Here is a 21,337-nt window from a genome sequence, read left to right as displayed (position 1 = left end):
ACTGCATTACAGTCCCGTAGGTGGTCAGTTTACTGTATTAGTTTCATCCCAGACATGCCTCTGAGCCATGTAGTAATTCACTGCCTAGCTAACAATGTAGAGTTGGACATGTCCCTTGATGTCTCAAACATCAGCTATCCATAGTTGAACTTCATTTCCCCCAGCCCTGACTCAACTCTTTATCTCACTGTTGTATATACCCATTTGTTCAGAATGTTTGGAAAACATTTTTTTTTCTTCCTGTTCCCTACCCCTGCCATCATGTCAATTAGCAGTGTGGCCCAAACTAGCTATGATTTTTTTGCCATATCCATACCACCTCATCTATTTATTTACTTAATTATTTTAGTTTAGTCAACTCTTCTCATCCTAAGAAATAGTATTCAGGAAATCATTGATTTGATGTCCTGATTATATTTCTAATAAAATATTTATATACTCCGAGTAATACATACCATCATGTATGACTTGCTTTCAGAAACACTGTGGTAAGCTCCAAAGTATACTATAAAATCTGTCCATATTTTCCATCTCTACCATAATCACTCACCCTAGGCTCACTAACCAGGCTCTTTGCTTGCCTTCTTACTCCCTTCCAACCCATTTTACATACACTAAGAAGAATGGTCCTAAAATATAATTAAGTTACATCACTCTACCGCTTAAAACCCTTCTAGAACTTATTACATCAACCTAAAATCCGATTTCCTGATCACGTCCCCTAAAGATCTTACCCCTCTCTCGTTTCTTGACACTTCACCCCTGTTCACATTGCTTAAGCCTCAATGATCATCTCTCAGATCAAAGAATAAGACTCTTCCCATCCATCCAAGGGTTTTTATCTACTATTCCCTAATCTTATTCCCCATTACATGAATTTCTTTCTATTTTAGGTCTTGATTAAATGTTAACCTCCTGAGAAATTACTCTGATTACTAGGGTCATTCTAGTTACTTTGGTCAGAAATGTCCTTTCTTGGAAAGTAACATTTCATCAAGACTAAAATAGGCAAGGAAAAGAGGCTGAGGGAACAGCATATTAAGAGCTCAGAATTGAGGGAGGGCACCACTGCAAGTAGTGAAGCCAAAATGGCTAAAAGTGAGCCCAAAGTGGTAAATAGAGCCAGGTCAAATATAAGTGGTTTTGTATATCTTGCAAGATTGAGCTACATTCTAAGAGCAATAGAATGCCACTGAAAAATGTAGGTGAGATTGGATTTGCATTCTAGAAGAATCACTCTCAGAATTACAGAGAATAGAGTAAAATAGGAAGGCTTGTCAGTAACTCAGATGAATGAAGATGAGAGACTAAACTAAGGCCAGAACTTTAAAAAATAAATAGAAGATTTGAAGGAATAATGAAGAGTGAAAACCAGTTGAAATTCTTCATCACAGGGAGACCTGTGGAAGGAAGAATAGAGTATAGGGTGATAATTCCTTCTCTGGATTCTAAAATCCAAAACCTCTTATAAAGCAAAAAGTGTTTTTATTAACTGACTGGAGATGGAAGGATGGGCAAAACCTGACCGAAATTGACACAAAGCTGTTATGATCTTTATCCCACTTTGTAGAGGTTTTGCTCTAAAATTTTAACTGTATTTGATTATAGGGCAGTATCCCTCTGTAAACTGGAATAGATACTGACAAAATTCCAAAACACGTCTGGTTCCTCTTTGTTTCAGATGGACTTATTTCCCAGTCACATCGGTAGCCTTGTTATTCAGATCTTAAGGGTGAAGAAGGGGAAGGAATAAATGTAACCCACTGTTAAAGTGGACATTTCACTTTATGAGTCTGAAATTTGGGAAGAGAATTCCTTCTCAGCCTTTTGGCTAAGATCATGTGTGGAATTTGGGGAGAGTTATGTGAAGGTAGTAGTTCTAGCCAAAAGAACCATAACACTCTGTTCACCTCTATGCTGTTACTTATTACATCATTTTAAGCTTTGTCTATTTTTCCCTTAGATTGGGAGGTCCTTAAAGATGAGAATTTAGCCAAGCGTCATGGCTCACGCCTGTAATCCTAGCACTCTGGGAGGCTCAGGCCAGAGTGAGCAAGAGAATTGATTGAGCACAGGAGTTTGAGGTTGCTGTGAGCTGTGACGCCATGGCACTCTACCGACAGTGACAAAGTAAGACTATGTCTCAAAAAAATAAAAAAAGATGATAATTTGATAACATAAATCTTGACTGCCACATAGTAGATTAACAATAAGTGTTTGTGGCATGAATTCGTAGTTACATGAATAGATTTTTTTTCTTTTCATGTTGTTATAAGTGTCATTGCTGGGAAAAAAAGAGCCCAGAAACCCTCCAATCTGAACTCTTTAGGTCTATGATTTGAGTTCATTTGGAGCTGTACTCCAATTCATTCTTCTAACTGGAGTACAACTATTATTTTGCTTGTGGCTGTCCAGTTAGCACAATCTGTTGAAAAGACTATTCAGGGTTTTTTTTGAGACCGAGTTGCCCTCAGTAGAGTGCTATAGCATCACAGCTCACAGCAACCTCAAACTCTTGGGCTTAAGTGATTCTCTTGCCTCAGCCTCCTAAGTAGCTGGGACTACAGGCACCCGCCACAATGCCCAGCTATTTTTTTGTTGCAGTTGTCATTGTTTAGCAGGCCCAGGCCGGGTTCAAACCTGCCAGTGTCGATGTATATGGCCAGCATCCTAACCAGGGAGCTATGAGTGCTGAGCCTGAAAAGACTATTCTTTTTCTATTGAATTGTCTTGGTATCCTTGTCAAAAATCTACCAAATGTAAATTTAAGAGTTTATCTCTGGATGCTCAGTTATCTTTTTGCTCTATATGTCTATCTGGATACCAGTATCACACTCTTACGTACTGTAGCTTTGTAGTAAGTTTAGAAATCAGGAATGTGTGAGTTCTTTCTATACAAATGAAAAAACTAAAGCCATAGAATCTAGTTAAGTAAGCAAATTAGCAGAGCCAGCACTAGACCTCAGTCAGCCTAAGTCACAGGACCTTTCTTTTTAAATACCTTTTAGTACCAATTGTATATCCCTAATCTGAAATCTAAAATTCTCCCACATCTGAAACATTTAACCCACAACATGATGCTCAATTGGATTTCCAATTCAGGGAACCATAGCATGATGCAAATACTCCAAAATCTGAAATTCTTCTGGTCCCAGACACTTTGGATAAGGGATAGTCAACCTGTATAAATTATTACAAATATATGCAGAGTCAGAGAGAATACCCTAACACATACTTACCTATATATACCCTACTGAATGGGATTTTTTTCTTAATTAAAATAATTGCAAGTACATTTAAAGACACCTGTTTACTTCCTTCATCATACTCCTTCACATCCCTAGCAGTAATCATTATCCTTTCTTTCTGTGCATGTCTCTATATAAATTAACGTGTACTTATACCCACAGATAATATTTGACTTTGTTCTGCACATTTTGAAACTTTATATAGATAATATACATACAATTGGTTTAACTTGCTTTTTTTGCTCAACATATGATTTTGAAATTCTACATTAATACATGTATCTCTAGTTGATTCATTGCAGCTGTTGTGTAGTATTCCATTGTAGTCTATCAATATCCCATAACTCATTTCCTTCAGACAAGCATGGAGCTTGTGTATAATTTCCAGACTTACAAAAAAATACTACAAAGCATGATCTTTATATGTGTCTCCTTATGTATATAGCTAGAGTATATATTTAGAATTAGAATACCTGATTGCATCCTAATATATATTTAGAATTAGATACAGTAGATTGCATCCTAGTATATATTTAGAATTAGGATACCTGATGCATCCTAATGTTTTGTCAAATTAATTTCTAAATTGTTAATACCAACATACTTAGAATAAATAAAAGAGCTCTGGCTCTGTATCCTGAATAACACTTGATATCATTAGACCTTTTCCTTTTTGCCCTCTGACAGACAATTAGTATGTCAGTGTTGTTTAATTTTTATTGTTCTGATTAATAATGAAGGTAGATGAGCATCTTTTCTTGTGTTTATGAACCCTATTGGTTTTGTCATTTTTTTTGTTGTTGTATGAGACAGTCTCACTTTATTGCCCTGGGCTGGCGTGCAGTAGCATCATCATTGCTCACTGCAACCTCAAACTCCTGGGCTCAGGCAGTCCTCCTGCCTCAGCCTCCCAGGTAACTGGGGCTATATAGGCATGTACCACTGCACCTGGCTGATTTTTCTATTTCTGATAGAGACAGGGTCTTGTTCTTATTCAGACTGGTCTTAAACTCCTGACCTCAATTGACCCTCCAGGAGCCTTGGCTTCCAGAGTGCTAGGATTATAGATGCTTCAACAAGCCTGGTTTTGTCTTTTTCAATGCTGATTTATGTCCTTTGTGTTTTTTCTGTCTCTCTCACTTATTTGTAAGACTTTTTTTAGACTGTATGTTTTTGTCTTTAATATGTACTATAGGTATCATCCCCATTTTTGGTCTGTGTCTTTTCACTTTATGGTGTCTTTTATTAAATATGTTTTTTAAATTTACTGTTTTGTGTGTGTTTCAACTCAATAAATAGTTGTTGAACATCTCCTAAGCATCGGTTTAGGCATTATGGATATAACAAACAGTGAACCAAATAAGCAAAAATCCTTGCCTTCATGGAGCTTACTATCCTATTTGGGACCAGGAGGAGAGAGGAAGAATAAAGAAATGTATGAGTGAAATACACTAGGTAAAGTGAAGAATAAGACAGGGAAGGGATGAATAGGCAGTATGGGGACAGAGAGGAGTGTAGGATGGTTAGGAGAGGCCTAGCTGAGACTCTGACATTTGAGCAAAGCTTAAAGAAAGTATTTGCATATGGGCAAGTTCTATGCTGAAGTGAGAGCAAGCCTGACATGTTCAAGAAGTATCCAGGCTGCCAGTGCAGTTTAATTGCAGTTTAATTGGAGTAAGTGGACGTGCTTGGCAGGTAGGAGTAGATGAGTTCAGCCGAGTAAGGGGGCAAGATCCTTTAGGACCTTAGGCCATTGTATGGAGTTTTGCCCTTCCTGGAACAAAATGGGGAATGAATGGAGGATTTTGACTGGTGGAGTGATCTAACTTTAGACTCATTCTAGCTCTTTTGTTGGAAATAAAAGAGGCAAAGACAGAAGCAGAGAGCAACTAGGCTTCTTGGAGCAGTGATCCAGGGAGAGAGGCTGACACTATTGGAATAGTACCAATACAAGCATAAGATGTCAGATTCTAGGTAGATCTTGAAAGTGGAACTGACAGGATTTAGCAAATCACTTCGTCATGGCAACGAAGAAAGACAAGCAGGCTCTAAGCCTGGCTTTTAAGCCCTAACAGCCCAGAGGGCAGATTTGTCATTTATGGAAATAGAAAAGATTGCCTAGAGACCATAGCTTTTTGGAGAGGAAGGTGATAGATGGGGAGAGCAGGTGTTCAGTTTTGGACGGTTTTGGCATTAGACATCCAAGTAGAAATGTTGAATAGTCAATTGGATATATAAGTGCAGCTTGTTTTGGTAAGAGGTTTCAGGCTACAGCTATAACTTGGAGAGTTCTCAGCATATACATAGCACTTCAGGTCATGACTAGATGAGATCACCGAGGGAATTATGCAGACTAAAGAAGAGAAGTGGCCCAGACTAAACCCTGCCAACATTATAAAGAGTTGAGTAAGAACCAGCCAAAGAAAAGCAAGGGCCAGTGAAATAGGAGGAAAACAAGGAGGTGTCCTGGAAGCCAAATAAAGAAAATATTTTTAGAAGGAAGTGCTCAACTATATCTTGTTACTGATAGGTCAATTAACAGAAATACTGAAAATTAACTTCTGCACTTTGCAATGTTGTGGCCTATTCAATGAGCTTGACAAGAGTAGTCAGTGGAGCAAATAGGCCAAAAGTCTGACAGGGCTCAAGAGAAGGAAAGGAGAGGAATAAGAAGCAGTGAACAAAGGAAACAATTATTTTCCTTCATTAACAGTTGCTTTTATATCACAAAATGAATTAACAACAAATACAGCTAGATATTTTAAATGAATATAATTAAAACTTTTTGAAAGCTAAATACAATGCATGTATACTAATATGAATGCATGTCAAGTATCTTGCAGATTTCATATACTCCTATGTAAAACAATTGACAGAAACTTCAGCTCAAGTTCATCATTTTTTTTTAATATGTTGATTATTTTCTATTTTTTTCTTGTTTTTATTGAAATGACCCTTATCTCCTTTGTGTCAGATTATATTGATAGATTTGGACATCATTAATGTCCAGTTTCAGTGTCAAAGTTACATTAACCTAATAAAATGAGTTGAATAGTTTTACCTCTTTTCCTATGTCCTTAAATTATTTGCATATGAAGATTATCTGTTCCTTGAAGACCCAAGAAAGCTGGTTCCCTTTGTGGTATATGGACTTGATGTCTCTTTTAAGGGGATGCCAGTTTCATTTCCTTATGTTTATTGACTTTCTGTTTCTTGTATCAATCCATTTTTTTTTTCTTTTTGGAAAACTGTATTTCCTCTAGTGTTTCCAAATTTATTGACATAAAGTTTAGTTATTCCTTTTTTTTTTTTTTTTTTTTTGAGACAGAGCCTCAAGCTGTCCCCCTGGGTAGAGTGCCGTGGCATTACAGCTCACAGCAACCTCCAACTCCTGGGCTCAAGCGAGTCTCTTGCCTCTGCCTCCCAAGTAGCTGGGACCACAGGCGCCCACCACAATGCCCGGCTATTTTTTGGTTGCAGCCATCATTGTTGTTTGGCGGGTCCGGGCTGGGGATTCGAACCCGCCACCTTAGGTGTACGTGGCTGGCGCCTTAGCCGGTTGAGCTATAGGCGCTGAGCCTAGTTATTCTTTTTTTGAATCTCTAATTATGTCACATTTTTCATTTGTCTTTTTTAATAGATTTCTTTTTTTTTTTTTTTGTAGAGAGAGTCTCACTTTAATGCCCTGGGTAGAGTGCGGTGGCATCACAGCTCACAGTAACCTCCAACTCCTGGGCTTAGGCGATTCTCTTGCCTCAGCCTCCCAAGTAGCTGGGACTACAGGTAACCGCCACAATGCCTGGCTATTTTTTTGTTACAGTTTGGCCAGGGCCAGGTTTGAACCCGCCACCCTCAGTATATGCGGCCAGCGCCCTACCCACTGAGCCACAAGCACCGCCCAATAGATTTCTAAAAGAACCAACTTTGTATTTGATTCTCTAGTTTCTTTGTTAACAATTTCATTGAAGCAAATTTTAGTTCCTTCTACTTCCTTTAGATTTACTTTCTTTTTCTGTTTTCCTGCATTAAATGCTTCATATTGCATTATCAGGAGGCACAAAATGTCAGTTTGCTCTATGACTAATAATGCTAAATTTGATCATTTTAGTTAAAAGTAATAACTGTTACTGGTAGTTTTCTCTGTTGTTAAAGGGACATTATTCTCTTTGTAATTATTAAGGAATCTACAGGCTAATTAATACTTTGGTACTGTGAGAACGTTGTTACTCAACATTCTTTCCTCTGAGTTTAACAACCATTAATAATTTTTAATGATATTCTGTCTAATCATCTGTTTCACTGGAGCTTGCTAAATGATTATTTTCTAATTACTGTATATTATTCTTTCTACATTTATTAGCTGGTATCATTCTATAAAGAAGAGTTTCCTTTTTATTGTTATTGTTCCCTCTTTATTGTGAACTGGTGGGATTTTTGCATGTTTTTCAATTACTGTGAATTTTAATTTTTTTTTTGGTGGGTGGTAATCAGTTCCAGTCATTATTCTTTCTTATGCTTAAATTGTCCCAGTGTGGCTGATGTGACCCCTTCATACTGGTCCCTGGGTCCTTTCAACATGTCTTCATTAATCTTTAGGCATTTTCTTACTTTCTAGCCAAAGATTTCCTAAGCCTACCTTGTATTCTCCCTGCCACAGGCTTGGAATTAGCCTTTTATTAATGGTACTATCTCGTGACTAAAGGCTGTCCAGTGTATTTCTTCTTCACCATTTTTCTGTCTTTAGAGTTCAGGATTTTTGCCATAGTAAATTACATATTCCATTCTCCTGTTGTATAATTGTTTTCATTGTTAAAATGGCTTTGTGGATGGGCCACTTGGGAGGTGAGAAGCAGTGCTTTTTTCCACTATTGGATAGGTAACTGTACGTGTAACCTTCTTAAAATTTAAAGTTAAAAGCCATCCTTGCTTCAGCTCCATTAAGTACTGTATGCCCTTTAAAAAACTAGACTATTAAAAAATGATGCAGATACCTGGCTAAAATGGATAGTTTCAGCTGTGTACACAGCGAAAGCTAGCCATTAAAGCTTGCTGAAATTGAAATGAAAACATAAAGCATTCAGGGAATGTTCTTGAAACAGAACAAAAATCAAAAGCAACCTAAAGAACTTTATGAATGTTATATAAAATCATTTTCTTTGGGAGTAATTCCTTTTGAGGAATTATTTAGAAAGTTCTTGAATTCTATTTCCATTTCATTTAGGTAGTCAGAAATTCTATTGCTTTCAGAGTTATTTTGATTTAGGTAAGTTCAGTTCATTTGGATTTATGATGTAGGAAAAAAGTTAAATCAGGAATATAAAATAAGTTTAGGAGGACAAATACTGGACCTACCACTATTGCCTTTAGCTCAGTAACAGCCATGGTTCTCAGTAAGACTGAGTATTTAAACGTGTAGAGCCCAGCTTCATGACCTAGAATGTGCTAAAAGCTGCAGGGGAGTAGAGAGAGGTACATTTCATAATTATCCTCATTCTACTTCACAAGTTTTAAAGGGGATTACAGAGTTGACCAGCTTGTATCCAGAAATAAAGAAGCAACTCTTATTGCTAGATTATAGTTTCAGGATAGATTTCTAGTGAACTTCTGAATTATAATTTGTTTCTTTTTGTCAATATGAGGGGATTATAAATAGAGGTATTTTGCCTCACTATTCTAAAAGATCAACCATAGATTTTGTAGAAATGCTAAAAAATAAATGAAAAATAAACAGGTAAGCCTCTAGTATTCGGACCTGAAGTAATTACTCAAACAATTAACTGTATGGGGCGGCACCTCTGGCTCAGTGAGTAGGGCGCTGGCCCCATCTACTGAGGGTGGTGGTTTCAAACCCAGCCCCAGCCAAACTACAACCAAAAAAAAAAAAAAAATTGTATGATTGGAAGTGGAGGCTGAATGATTGAGACTACCATAACCATCTCAGTAATGACCATTTGAATCTAATCCATATCATGAAGGATCCCTAAAAATCCAAAAGGAAAACCTTTGTGAAAATGACAATTTTCTATTTAATTGGTTCTGGTGATTTTTCTGTTTTATTCTTGTGTTTAATTTTAGATTACAAACCCTTTGTAATATCTGTATTTATAGCTTACATTCTCAACAGTATTGGCAAAGTATCATGGACATACTTGTGCAATAAATATTTTCCAGCTGTTAGGAGATACTTACCAATGGCTTAGTACTCCTCCTGGCACCGATTACTAGACAGTTGTCATCTTTGGCAGAGAGCTGAAGTTGGAAATCTTGGCTAGAATTCTTTTGCTTAAACAAGGCAATCCTCTGAAGTGTTGAATTATTAAACACTTTTTTAATTTGAAAACTGAGGGTTTACCTTATTTAAATTTTAATGATTTATACCTTATTGCTCAGCAGGGGTCAACCAAAGCTCTTAGCTTATTAGACACTCCTAGTAAGGCCCAGTGAGCATTTATTTAGCTTTCATCTATATCTCTACTTGTATTCATTAATTTTTGATTATTATTTTTCCTTGTTCTTCCTTTTATAACATGAATATATTATTATTTCCTTTCATTGAAAAGGCAGCCCTGTTTTGTAAGTCATTAATTCATTTACTCAACTGATAAACCATTGTGTTTTGTGGGTTACTTATCCTCATGAGAGAAAGAAATTGTGATTTATCAAGTAGGAAAATTATAACTCTGGCTATGGACAAAATAATAATTTATTTTTATTAGTGAAGGTAATATCTTCCTCTCCCTTTGATATGTCCCTTCTTTTAGGAGTTTCTTACGAAACTCAAAAGACTTATTTTTCTACCTCTCATTCATTTTTCTACCTCTCATTCATGACTGTTAAATTTGTAAAAATTCATAGAATTTCCTTTTCTCTTTGTGTATACATTTTTCCCATAGTATTTCTGAACATTCTCCAGAGCTACTTAGTCTCATGCATCTTAAAGACCTTATCCATTTAAAATAATAGTATAGCCATCAGGGTTCTACTTCTTTTCTTTGTTTCTATTCTTAAGTTTTAGAAAAATCATTTTATCGATGAACTTAATAAAGAACATTTGAAATTTATGAAATGCATATTATTGCATAGGTATAGACCTAACATTGTCATACTTGCATGAGAAGGAAATAAGAATTTCATTTAAGAAGCAAAGGATTTTTTCCTAGTTTGAAAGTATTTTGAGCATATCAATAAAACCTTTTCTAGGACCTTTTACCTACTAAACAAGAAAACAAAGAATCTCTTTCAAAAAACATGGATGCATTTGAAAAAGTGAGAACAAAATTAGAGACACAACCTCAAGAAGAATATGAAATCATCAATGCAGAGGTAAGATAGCTCATGTCTTTTTTAAAAAATGCAAGTGAGATACCTTGTGATTTATAGACATAATCTCACATCAAAATTATGCTACTTTGGGCCTTTAAAATATGCTGAAAAAGAGCAAAGAATTGTCAGACCATGATTCTTCGATTTAAAAGTCAAAACTAAGATGAATTTCCAAACATACATTAATTATGGTTTTGGGGAACAACCGGTTTTGATTTACAATTTTTTTAATGATTTCAAGAAGTCAAAATCAAAATATTTCATATTTATGTATTATTTGAAAAGTATTTGATTATTCTGTCTATTCTTTTTTTCAATAAAAGGAAATTTCACTTTAAGTAATATAATAACCAGGAAAGCCAAGTATATATTTAATCATTTTATAGTCGCCGTAGTCATAAATGGTCAAATGAAATGGATTTATTATACATGTTGAGAATTTTTCTGTCTTCTTTTTTTTATTGTTTGGGATTCATTGAGGGTACTCTCCTCCCCTCTGCCCACTTGCTCATTCCCCTACCTGCCCCCTTGTGTTTGATCTTCTACTGCTTTCATATTAGAATTGAGTACATTGGATTCTTCTCCATTCTTGCGATGCTTTACTAAGAAGAATGTTTTCCACCTCCATCTAGGTTAATACAAAAGATGTAAAGTCTCCATCTTTTTTAGTGGCTAAATAGTATTCCATGGTATACATATGGAATACTTCCTTCCAAATAGGTTGTATTAGTTTACAGTTTCACCAGCAGTGTAAAAGTGTTCCCTTCTCTCCACATGCACACCAGCATCTGCAGCTTTGAGACTTTGTAATACGGGCCGTTCTTACTGTGGTTAGGTGATATCTCAAGGTAGTTTTGATTTGCATTTCTCTGATGATGAGGGATGATGGGCATTTTTTCATATGTTTGTTAGCTATTCGTCTGTCTTTAAAGAAGGTTCTATTCATGTCTTTTGCCCAGTGATATATGGGATTGTTGGGTCCTTTTTTTGAAAATTTTCCAATAAGATTATAAAACAGAACCACAGATTATAATATAAGTAAAAATCATATACGTAGTAGAATGGAAATAATAGGAGGTTATGAATCAAGAATTCCAGATTTAAACTATGCTACTAACTAGTAAATGTGTCTTAAGCCACTGAAGTCATATCATTTAATAAATTGCGTTTAATATGTAGGTGTTAGATAATAGCACTGTTCATATATGGATAGTACTCACTGTCTCAATCTCAAACATATTTATCACCCCGCAGAGTATGAGGTACTTGTGGAAAATCAAAATCAAGACTGTACAGTTGGTGATCATGACATATTTTTCTCCATGTTCATTTATTATTATTATTTTAAATTTCAGAATGTTATAGGGGTACATATGTTTTGGTTACATGTATTGCTTTTGTTTGTGTATAGTTTGAGTCAGGGTTATAATTGTGTCTATCCCTTAGCTTAGCGGTTCTCAACCTGTGGGTCGCGACCCACAGGAACTGTATTAAAGGGTTGCAGCATTAGGAAGGTTGAGAACCACTGCCCTAGGTAGTGCACATTTTGCCCCATAAGTGTGAATTTACCCTTTTCTTCCTCCTATGAATCTCAGAAAGTTATTGACTGGGTTTTCAAGCTGATTTTAGCCACAGCGTTACTCCTCGTCAGCATTATTTTGGATTATCTTCAACATGCCACTTGATTTTTGTTCATTGAATTCTGTTATTTAGATAGCAGATTTTTTTTTTAATTGAATGGTAACTATGTACATTAATGCACTTCTGGGGTACAGTGTGGGGTTTTCACACACAATCCGAAATACTTCCATCAAACTGGTCAACACAGCCTTCATTCCTTCATGTCATTTTCTGTTATACCAGATGTTTCCAAAATATGGCTGACACTTCATATTCACTATTCACTATTCACTGTTCACTATTTTATACAGTCCTGAAAACCAACATTGATTTTGTTAAACCTTTTCTTTCTTACCTCTACATTTATGTATTAGAATTCCCCCCCAGTTATTATGAACATATGAAAACCATATCTTAACAACTATATTGTAAAAAGTGGTCCATTTTAGATTTCATATATATTCATTAATTTACTTTAACAGGTCCACTTTTTATAAGAGAGCTTATTTCTTCTTCTTTTTGAATAGTCAGACCATTAAAAGGCTAATTAATAGTGTAGCATTACTAAGTAAACCATTTGTTTCTTTTCGTCATCAGATTAAACATGGTGGTTTCGTTTATTATCAAGAAGGTTGCTGTTTGGTTCGCTCCAAGGATGAGGAAGGTATGTAACTTTTCCCTTTAACATGCTCCAGTTTTTCAGAGTTCGCAATTTTTATAGGAAATCTAATATTTCTCCAAAAGTATAGAAAAGATTTTTTAAAGGTTATTTCTGAATTTTCTTTTTTATTTTGAATGACTAGTTTTTAATAGCTGGTTTTGCTAAAATACAGTTAACGACCACATGCAGAAGTTTTAGGCAGGGAGAATGACGACAAGATCTGGCACTGTGTGAGCATCTGCTATGCCCCGGGTACTGTGCTCGGCACTTCACATACATAATTCAAGGTTGTGTTCTCTTCCCAGGTTCTGTATGATCTGTAAATACTAGGCTATAACAACACTGAATAATAACTTTTGGGTCGATGCTTAGAATAATATTGAACAGCATTAGGATAATATTAAATAACTAATGCCAGTTTATGTGCAAGTCAAGCGCCCATCATTGTTGAAGGAAGCCAGAATATGGCCTCTTGTAGAATGGGAGTGCTCATTTAAACATTGAAATTGTGGTTTAAGATTTTGCTAAGTATCTCTTGTCAGGTCAGGCACAGTAGCTGACACCTGCAATCCTAGCACTTTGCACGGCCAGGCAGGAGGATTGCTTGAAGCCAGGAGTTCAAGATCAGCCTGGACAAATAGTGAAGCTCCATCTCTACAAAATTTGAGAACAAAATAGCAGGGCATGGTAACATGCACCTATAGTCTCGGCTACTTGGGAAGGCTGAGGCAGGAGGATTGCTTGAGCCCAGGAGTTTTTATTTTCTACCATCATGTTCTCCATCGAGGCTATAGTGAGCTGTGATTACACCACTGCACTCCAACCTGGGTAACAGAGCAAGACCTTGTCTCAAAAAAACCAAACAAACTATAAAGTGCATACTGTGAAATTATCTCTGTCATATTGTTCTTTATGCAGCAGACAGCGATAACTATGAAGTTTTATTCAATTTGGAGGAACTTAAGTTAGACCAGCCCTTCATTGATTGTATCAGGGTTGCTCCAGATGAAAAATATGTGGCTGCCAAGATAAGAACTGAAGATTCTGAAGCATCTACCTGTGTAATTGTAAAGCTCAGTGATCAGCCTGTTATGGAAGCTTCTTTCCCAAATGTGTCCAGTTTTGGTAAGCCAACAATCAAAATAGTCTTTTGTGTTGGAAACACAACAATAAGAGGATTTTCTACACTTTTTAAACTTTTTTTTTTGGTTATGTGATCCAGTTGTCCTTGTGGACTCTGTATTTTCCTACATGAATGTGCCTCTTACTGAGGAGATCTTGCTTCTTTAACTGCCTATCTAAATGAGTAATTTTAAAATAATGCCCACATTTTCAGAAGAGTTATAATCAGAGTCCAGATGTGCAGTATACTATTATATATTGGTAATTCTTTGCCAGTATGTTATTGGGAATAAGTTTTTGCATGTAAGTTCCTTCTTAATATTTTGTTCAACTTTAAGCTTGGATATATTTTTAAAATTTAATTTTACATAGTTATTACAGAAAACTGCCCAAAGTCACTGCCAAGGAATTTAATTTGGGGGAGGGTTGCAACATATTTTATGGAAAACTTGACAAAGGAATTTAATTTTTTATTTCATATTAAAATGAGGGGATAAGCGATTAGGTTACAATGTTTGCATTTGTTAGGTAAAGTCCCTGGTGTAGTCCCACACCCAGAAGGCGTGCCATATACCCTTACACTGTGCCCCCTGCTAAGGAATTGTAAAATATGTTGAACAAACTTATTCTTCAGTGAAAGCTGTGACATTTTTAATAACAGAACTAACTTTAAATTGTATCGTTTATCATTGAGTGGTATATATATTCCTATTTTGTCCTTTTTATTTTCTACCATCCTGTGCTCCATTGTGTAAATATTTTTGGCAGTGAATTAAAATTATACCCTAATCTAATGGATTCTGAGACATTTTGTAGTTTTTAACCTCTAAAATCAGGATGCATATTGTACAATGATGACTTACAATCACTGTCAACAATGTGGCAGTTGTGATGTAATTGTGTGCAAACTTCCATGGACAACTTCTGGTGAGATCAAGAACCAACATTAAAGTATATTTACTTGTTGGAGATATTGGGGGGCTTAAAAACAGAGAAGATTTTCAGGCACGAGAGAAAGATAATGCCATATCTCCTTAGACTTAAAGTTTCAAGTTGTAGATTTAGATATAATTCATGTCCTAAAGTTGAATGTAACATTACCCACTCAATGTTGGACATTGAATTCTTGTTGAGAAACTTGAGTAACTGAGTTAGTAGTGTTTTATTCCCTGGAAAATTCTGGTTTATACCTAACACAGATTAGGTATGGCCAAACTTCTGTTATATTTAGATTTCTAGGGCTAGACTTGCACATCTATTTTCTTTGGCATTCAGACATAGAATGTGCTGACCCTTTTCTTTCTTAACTGTATGTTGGTGGCTACGTCTTATTCTTTAAGTATTTTCTTTCAGAATGGGTAAAGGATGAAGAAGAAGAAGATGTTTTATTCTACACCTTCCAGAGGAACCTTCGCTGTAATGATGTATATCGAGCCACTTTTGGTGATAACAAACGTAATGAACGTTTTTACACAGAAAAAGACCCAAGGTAGTAGATTGATACCATTAAATTTGCTGTACTTTCTTTTGTTATTGAAAGTACTGATCTTGGTTGACTTAAAATGTTGACTTCTTGTTGGAAAATGGTCATTCTCTTATTAGTTGTTTGTGTTCAAATTTGGAGTCTAGTTATATTCAAACTCCAGAGTAAATACAAATATACTGTAAGACTGCAAATACTGAGTTATTAATATTCTTTCTGAGCTCGCACCTGTAGCTCAAGCGATGAGGGTGCTAGCCACATACACCACAGCTGGCAGGTTCAAATCTAGCCTGGGCCCACCAAAAAACAACAACTACAACCAAAAAGTAGCCAGTGGTGGGCGCTGTGGCAGGCACCTGTAGTCCCAGCTACTTGGGAGGCTGAGGAAAGAGAATTGCTTAAGCCCAAGAGTTGGAGGTTGCTATGAGCTGTGACGCCACAGCACTCTGCCCAGGGCAACAGCTTGAGACTCTGTCTCAAAAAAAAAAAAAATTTCTTTCTGGACTGTGACACATGAGAGTAATTGTTTAAAAACATTTAATAGAGTTGCTATATACCAATTATAAATCTCTTGACGTCATAACTAGAATACTACACTACTGTGTATCAGTTGCCCAGAATTCACTCACTATTTATTTCATACGGATTATGTGAATTTTTCTTTTGTCACCATTGGTAGAGTGCCGTGGTGTCATAGCTCAGAGCAACCTCAAACTCTTGGGCTCTAAGCGATTCTCTTGCCTCAGCCTCCTGAATAGCTGGGACTACAGGTACCTGCTACAATGCCCAGCTAGTTTTTTGGTTTTTTTTTTTTTTTTTTTTTTTTTTTTTTTGAGACAGAGCCTCAAGCTGTCCCCCTGGGTAGAGTGCTGTGGCATCACAGCTCACAGCAACCTCCAAATCCTGGACTCAAGCGAGTCTCCTGCCTCAGCCTCCCAAGTAGCTGGGACCACAGGTGCCTGCCACAATACCCAGCTATTTTTGGGGGGTTGCAGCCGTCATTGTTGTTTGGCGGGCTGGGCTGGATTCGAACCCGCCACCTTAGGTGTATGTGGCTGGCACCTTAAGCACTTAAGCCACAGGCGCCGAGCCACCCAGCTAGTTTTTTTAAGAGATGGGATGTCACTCTTGCTAAGGCTGGTCTCAAACCTGAGAGCTCAGGCAGTCCACCCACCTCGGCCTCCCAGAATGCTAGGATTACAGGCATGAGCCACTGTGCCTGGCCCTAGAATATCGGAATTTTAAATTGCTTTGCTTTGAGCTATGATATCTGTTGGCCCATAAAATTTACTTTTCCCAGGCTGGGCACCATGGCACATACCTGTAATCTCTAGCAGTCTGGGAGGTTGAGGTGGGTGGATTGCCTGAGCTCACAAGTTTGAGACCAATCTGAGCCAAAGTGAGACCTCATCGCTAAAAATAGCTGGGTGTTATAGCAGATACCTATAGTCCCAGCTACATGGGAGGCTGAGGGAGGAAAATCACTTGAGCCCAAGAGTTTGAGGTTGCTGTGAGCTATGACTCCACAGCACTCTGCCAAGGGCGACAAAGTAAGACTCTGTCTCAAAAAAAAAAAAAAATTTTACTTTCCCTGGTACTCTTAGTTAACTTTTCTTTAAAGCTAATTCTCTCTAAATTCCTTATAAAGTATAGGGCTACTGCCACTTAACTAGGCAGGAGAGGAAATGATAAATTTATCCTACAAAATTTCTTAACTCTTAACCAGATATACTTTTCCAAATGATATATGAAAAACAAATTTTGCCTTAATAAAAGGGTCCTATCACCTCATACATCATTTAACAATCTGTTTAGATAATGTCTGAATAACTTTGTGAGAGAAAAAATAGAATTTAGCCTTAAAACTATGACTATGAAGTTGGTCCCCTCAAATGAGAAAACTAACCCTTCATTTCACAAAAATCTCAGAACTGAAAAATACCTTACAGAAACTCTTATACAATCTTCAGTTTATATCAAGAAATAGAGGTCTAGAGAAGTTTACAGTATTACATTATTGCAGCTCATAGAACTAATATATACATAAAGTTTCCCAAATAGAATTTATAATTTGTTCATCTGCCCTTGTTAGCCCAGTTCTGGGTACCTGATTTTGAAAAAGGTATTGTTACAAATATGGCCAGAAAGAGCCCCCACCAGCCAGGTTTCTCATCTCCTTTGTTTCCACTACTTTAGTAGTTTGGGTTGTTCAGTGCTAGTTTTCTATTTTGATGCTAGAGTGCCTCCAAAAGTCTTGTTTAGGGAAAATGCCTGCTATTCTATTCTTAAAGACTGGTGCATGTGGATATTAATTCTTCCAATTTCAAATATTTCCAGAGCCATTTACACATTATAAGGAAAGCAGTATTATATTGATTCTAAAGGGAAAGATCTAGACAGAATTAGAAGACTTAATTTTTAAGTCACTGAAAAACAACCACCACCCAAATATTTTTCTGATGCAAGTATTATTCACTATGCCATTTACAGTGTGGTAAATGCCCAGGTCCCAGGAACAAGACTAAAGTAGGAAAACCTAGGAGGCAGCCTGGTCATTGAAGGCCTGGGCACCCAACCCCAAAGATCTCCATAAGGCAGGTTCAGAGTAACCTTGAATATATTAAGCCACACCAGACATTTGACAGCTTAGAAAGTTCAAGTAAGAAGAATTTGAGAGGTACGGCTTTAACTTTTTAAGAAATCTGTCTGTTGAAGCCTGTGGACAAGTTACAGTTTAATTGAAATTGTATGGCTAACTCTAGTTACTGTTCTTCCTTTGTGGCAGAACCCACATCCTCAGATAAGAAATGGAATTAGACTCCTATTCTGTCTGGCTAGCGATTCTAGTTATTTCTTGTCTGGTTGATCTAAGACAAGCCATTCTTATTTGGTTTCTTTATATATGTAGCATAATACTTTGCCTAAAATGCTTTAAGATTGGATAATGACATTCATATATTGAATCCCAGTGTCCTCCAGAGTTTCTTGGTTCCAGCTCTCCTTCATACTTTTGAGTATACCTTTCTTTAAAAATGTTTATGCAAATTAAAAATCCATGCAATTAATTTCAAGCTCATCACTTACATATCCAGATAATACCATGGAGTGGAAAATGATATTGCAGAATTGTAAATCATTTCAAGCTTTATCACTTACATGTCCAAATAACACTGCAGTATAGGAAATTGGAGTTTGCTACCCATATAATAGCTACAACAATAAGAAAAAAGATGTTTAGTTACTAAAAATTGAAATTGATTTTGTGAATTACACAAAACACAGTCCATTCATATAAATTCATAAGTACAACCTAGAACTGCTAGCTTGTGAACAGACTGAGTCTCTTTCGCCTTTACATTTTTATCCATATACAGGGTCCCAGGCCTGTGTAACTGCTATATAGTGCCTATTGATTGAGTAAATGGTGTACTGAAGTCAGATTCTCTCTTTCAAACGAAAACCTCTAGTCCAGTGATGACTGTTGAGCACCTTTTATCCATTGAATTCTTACCAATCAATAGAGTAATTTAAAGTACATGTTGCTACTAAATTATTAATTAACTCAAAAATGTATTATAGTGCTAACTGAAAAAAGTGAATATATGGTATAGTATCAACTGTGTATCAGGGGAGAAAAATGCTTCTTAAAAAATATTGAAAGGAAATAAATCCAAAATGTTGACAATGGATTTTTGCTCCTTTTTCATAACAAACATTATTAACCTCATAATCGTAGGGAAAGGAGTCAATAGAAATAAACATAATAAAGGATTAGCTTATAGTTCTCTACATTCCTTATCTTCTCTAAGAAACATCTTACTGTAGAGCCACTTGTGTTCTTACTTCCCGTAAGCACAGATCTACCAAGTAATTTATCTTTTGATTTGGCATCACCAAACAAACAAAAATAGATAAAGATAACAAAGAAAATGTTGAAAATTAAAGAGTAAAGTAAGGTAGGGGTCTTACCCTGAAGCTGTAACAGGTAAGGTAATGCAAACTGATAGACTAATAACAGAGACTAGAACAGAGAACTCTACAACAGACCCTGGTATGGATGAAAACTTGTATGATAAAAAACGTATCACAAACTAATGAAAAATGAAAGAGTATTATTTTATAATGCTATGGGAAATACTAATTGGAAAAATATGTATGCTGACTGAGGAGTCTAAGGGTAAAGTTGAGGTGACATTCAGTGAGAAAGAAAGGAGGCGGGTCCAGGAATAAAGGAGAAGGTTCCTTAGGAGGAAAGAACAGAATGACTGAAGTCAGTTCTTTGCCATACAGCTCCAAGGGGCTTTTATTAACATTGTCAGTGTAGTTGGAATGTGGGAGGGGGTTTCTAGGGGAGTTATTCTCTTCTGGAGAGGGACTGATCTTTGGTGCCAGCCAGGGCCCAGGTGAAAAGTTACTCTTCTAGGAATACGGGCCTTGAAATGGCCTAGGAGTATGTATGTGGGGGAAGGTGGGTGTGCTGTGATCATGCAGTTTGGTTTCTGGCCAGGTTCCTCTAACTAGCCGTCCCCACAAAATGGCTATACTCTTGTTAGGGTCATGAGGATTCCTCCTCCATCCGAACATATGAAATTTTCATAAAAAGTTTTAAATTTCATATGTCAGCATACATTCCTGAGAGATTTAAAGACTCAACTGGAAAAACAAAATTATTTTTGAAATGAGATAAAAGTATAAGTATTTTACTCAACTTGGAATGTTCTCAAATCATAAAATCAACAGAAAAAGTTACAAAGGGTAGTACCAGTGGTTTTGATTATTTAAAATATTAAACTCTTAACTCAAAAATTATTCTAAGCAAATAAAATGTAGACAGTATAATGGAGAATGATATTTTCAACAGTAATTTATATACCAATAATTTAAACTACATTCCAAGTTTAAAATGGACACAGACATTTCTTTCACAAAAGAAATACAGTCGGCAAATAAATATGGAAATGTAATCCAACCCTAGGGCAACTGAGTAAGACTGTCTCCAAAAAAAGAATAAGGTCTGTGTCTCTTTTCTTCCTTGTTATTTCAGATCTCCTCTGGAAAGTTTAGTTCTTTTCAGTATAAAGCTACATTATGTGTTAATGTGATAAAGTGAGATGATTCCTAATAGTGTACCTTGAAATGCATCCAAGATTAATAAATGCATAGGAATGTGATAAAGGAAATACAGCAAAATGTTAACAATGATAGCATCCAGATGGTGGTATATGGGTGTTCGCTTTATAGTTCTTTCAACTTTTCTGTATGTTTTAGAAACATAATAAAAGTTTATTTTATTTAGAAATAAGGGCAGCGCCTCTGGCTCAAAGGAGTAAGGCGCTGATCCCGTATGCTGGAAGTGGTGGGTTTAAACCCAGCCCCGGCAAAAAAAAAAAAAACTGTAAAAATTTAGAAATAAATGATTTTGCCTCAGGGTGGGCAATGAGAAAAATAATAGCCAATTGTTAAATTTACAAGTAATATCCACTAAAGAATTATTTTTATTTTCCATCTACATTATAAATTAACACGTTTAGTTTCTTAGCTTGCTGGGTTGTAAAAAAAGGGGGGAGGGGAATTAACATGTCTCTGAGCTAATGTCATTAAGAAGGTAGCATGTATCTGAAATTTACTGGGATCTATTTCTCTCTCTCTCTCTCTTTCTCTAGCTACTTTGTTTTCCTTTATCTTACAAAAGACAGTCGTTTCCTCACCATGAATATCATGAACAAGACCACTTCTGAAGTGTGGTTAATAGATGGCCTGAGCCCTTGGGACCCACCTGTACTTATCCAGAAGCGAATACCTGGGGTCCTTTACTATGTTGAACACAGAGATGACGAATTATACATTCTCACTAATGTTGGAGAGCCAACAGAATTCAAG

General features: G+C 36.3%; 1 protein-coding gene across 1 annotated transcript in view; it reads left to right on the top strand.

The window, feature by feature from the left end:
- PREPL (prolyl endopeptidase like) overlaps nt 1–21,337 on the top strand; it is a 43,274-nt gene that overhangs the window by 5,674 nt on the left and 16,263 nt on the right. The window contains exons 3-7 of the mRNA XM_003787880.3: nt 10,449–10,571; nt 12,789–12,855; nt 13,771–13,977; nt 15,328–15,463; nt 21,121–21,335. Coding sequence (XP_003787928.1) covers nt 10,449–10,571; nt 12,789–12,855; nt 13,771–13,977; nt 15,328–15,463; nt 21,121–21,335 — 748 coding nt within the window. The remainder of the gene's footprint in view (nt 1–10,448; nt 10,572–12,788; nt 12,856–13,770; nt 13,978–15,327; nt 15,464–21,120; nt 21,336–21,337) is intronic.

Source organism: Otolemur garnettii, unplaced genomic scaffold, assembly GCF_000181295.1.
Source record: "Otolemur garnettii isolate 467f Iridium unplaced genomic scaffold, OtoGar3 scaffold00024, whole genome shotgun sequence".
Classification (NCBI taxonomy): domain Eukaryota; kingdom Metazoa; phylum Chordata; class Mammalia; order Primates; family Galagidae; genus Otolemur; species Otolemur garnettii.
Note: the sequence above shows the minus strand (reverse complement) of the source record. Positions and strands in the feature narration are given on the sequence as shown.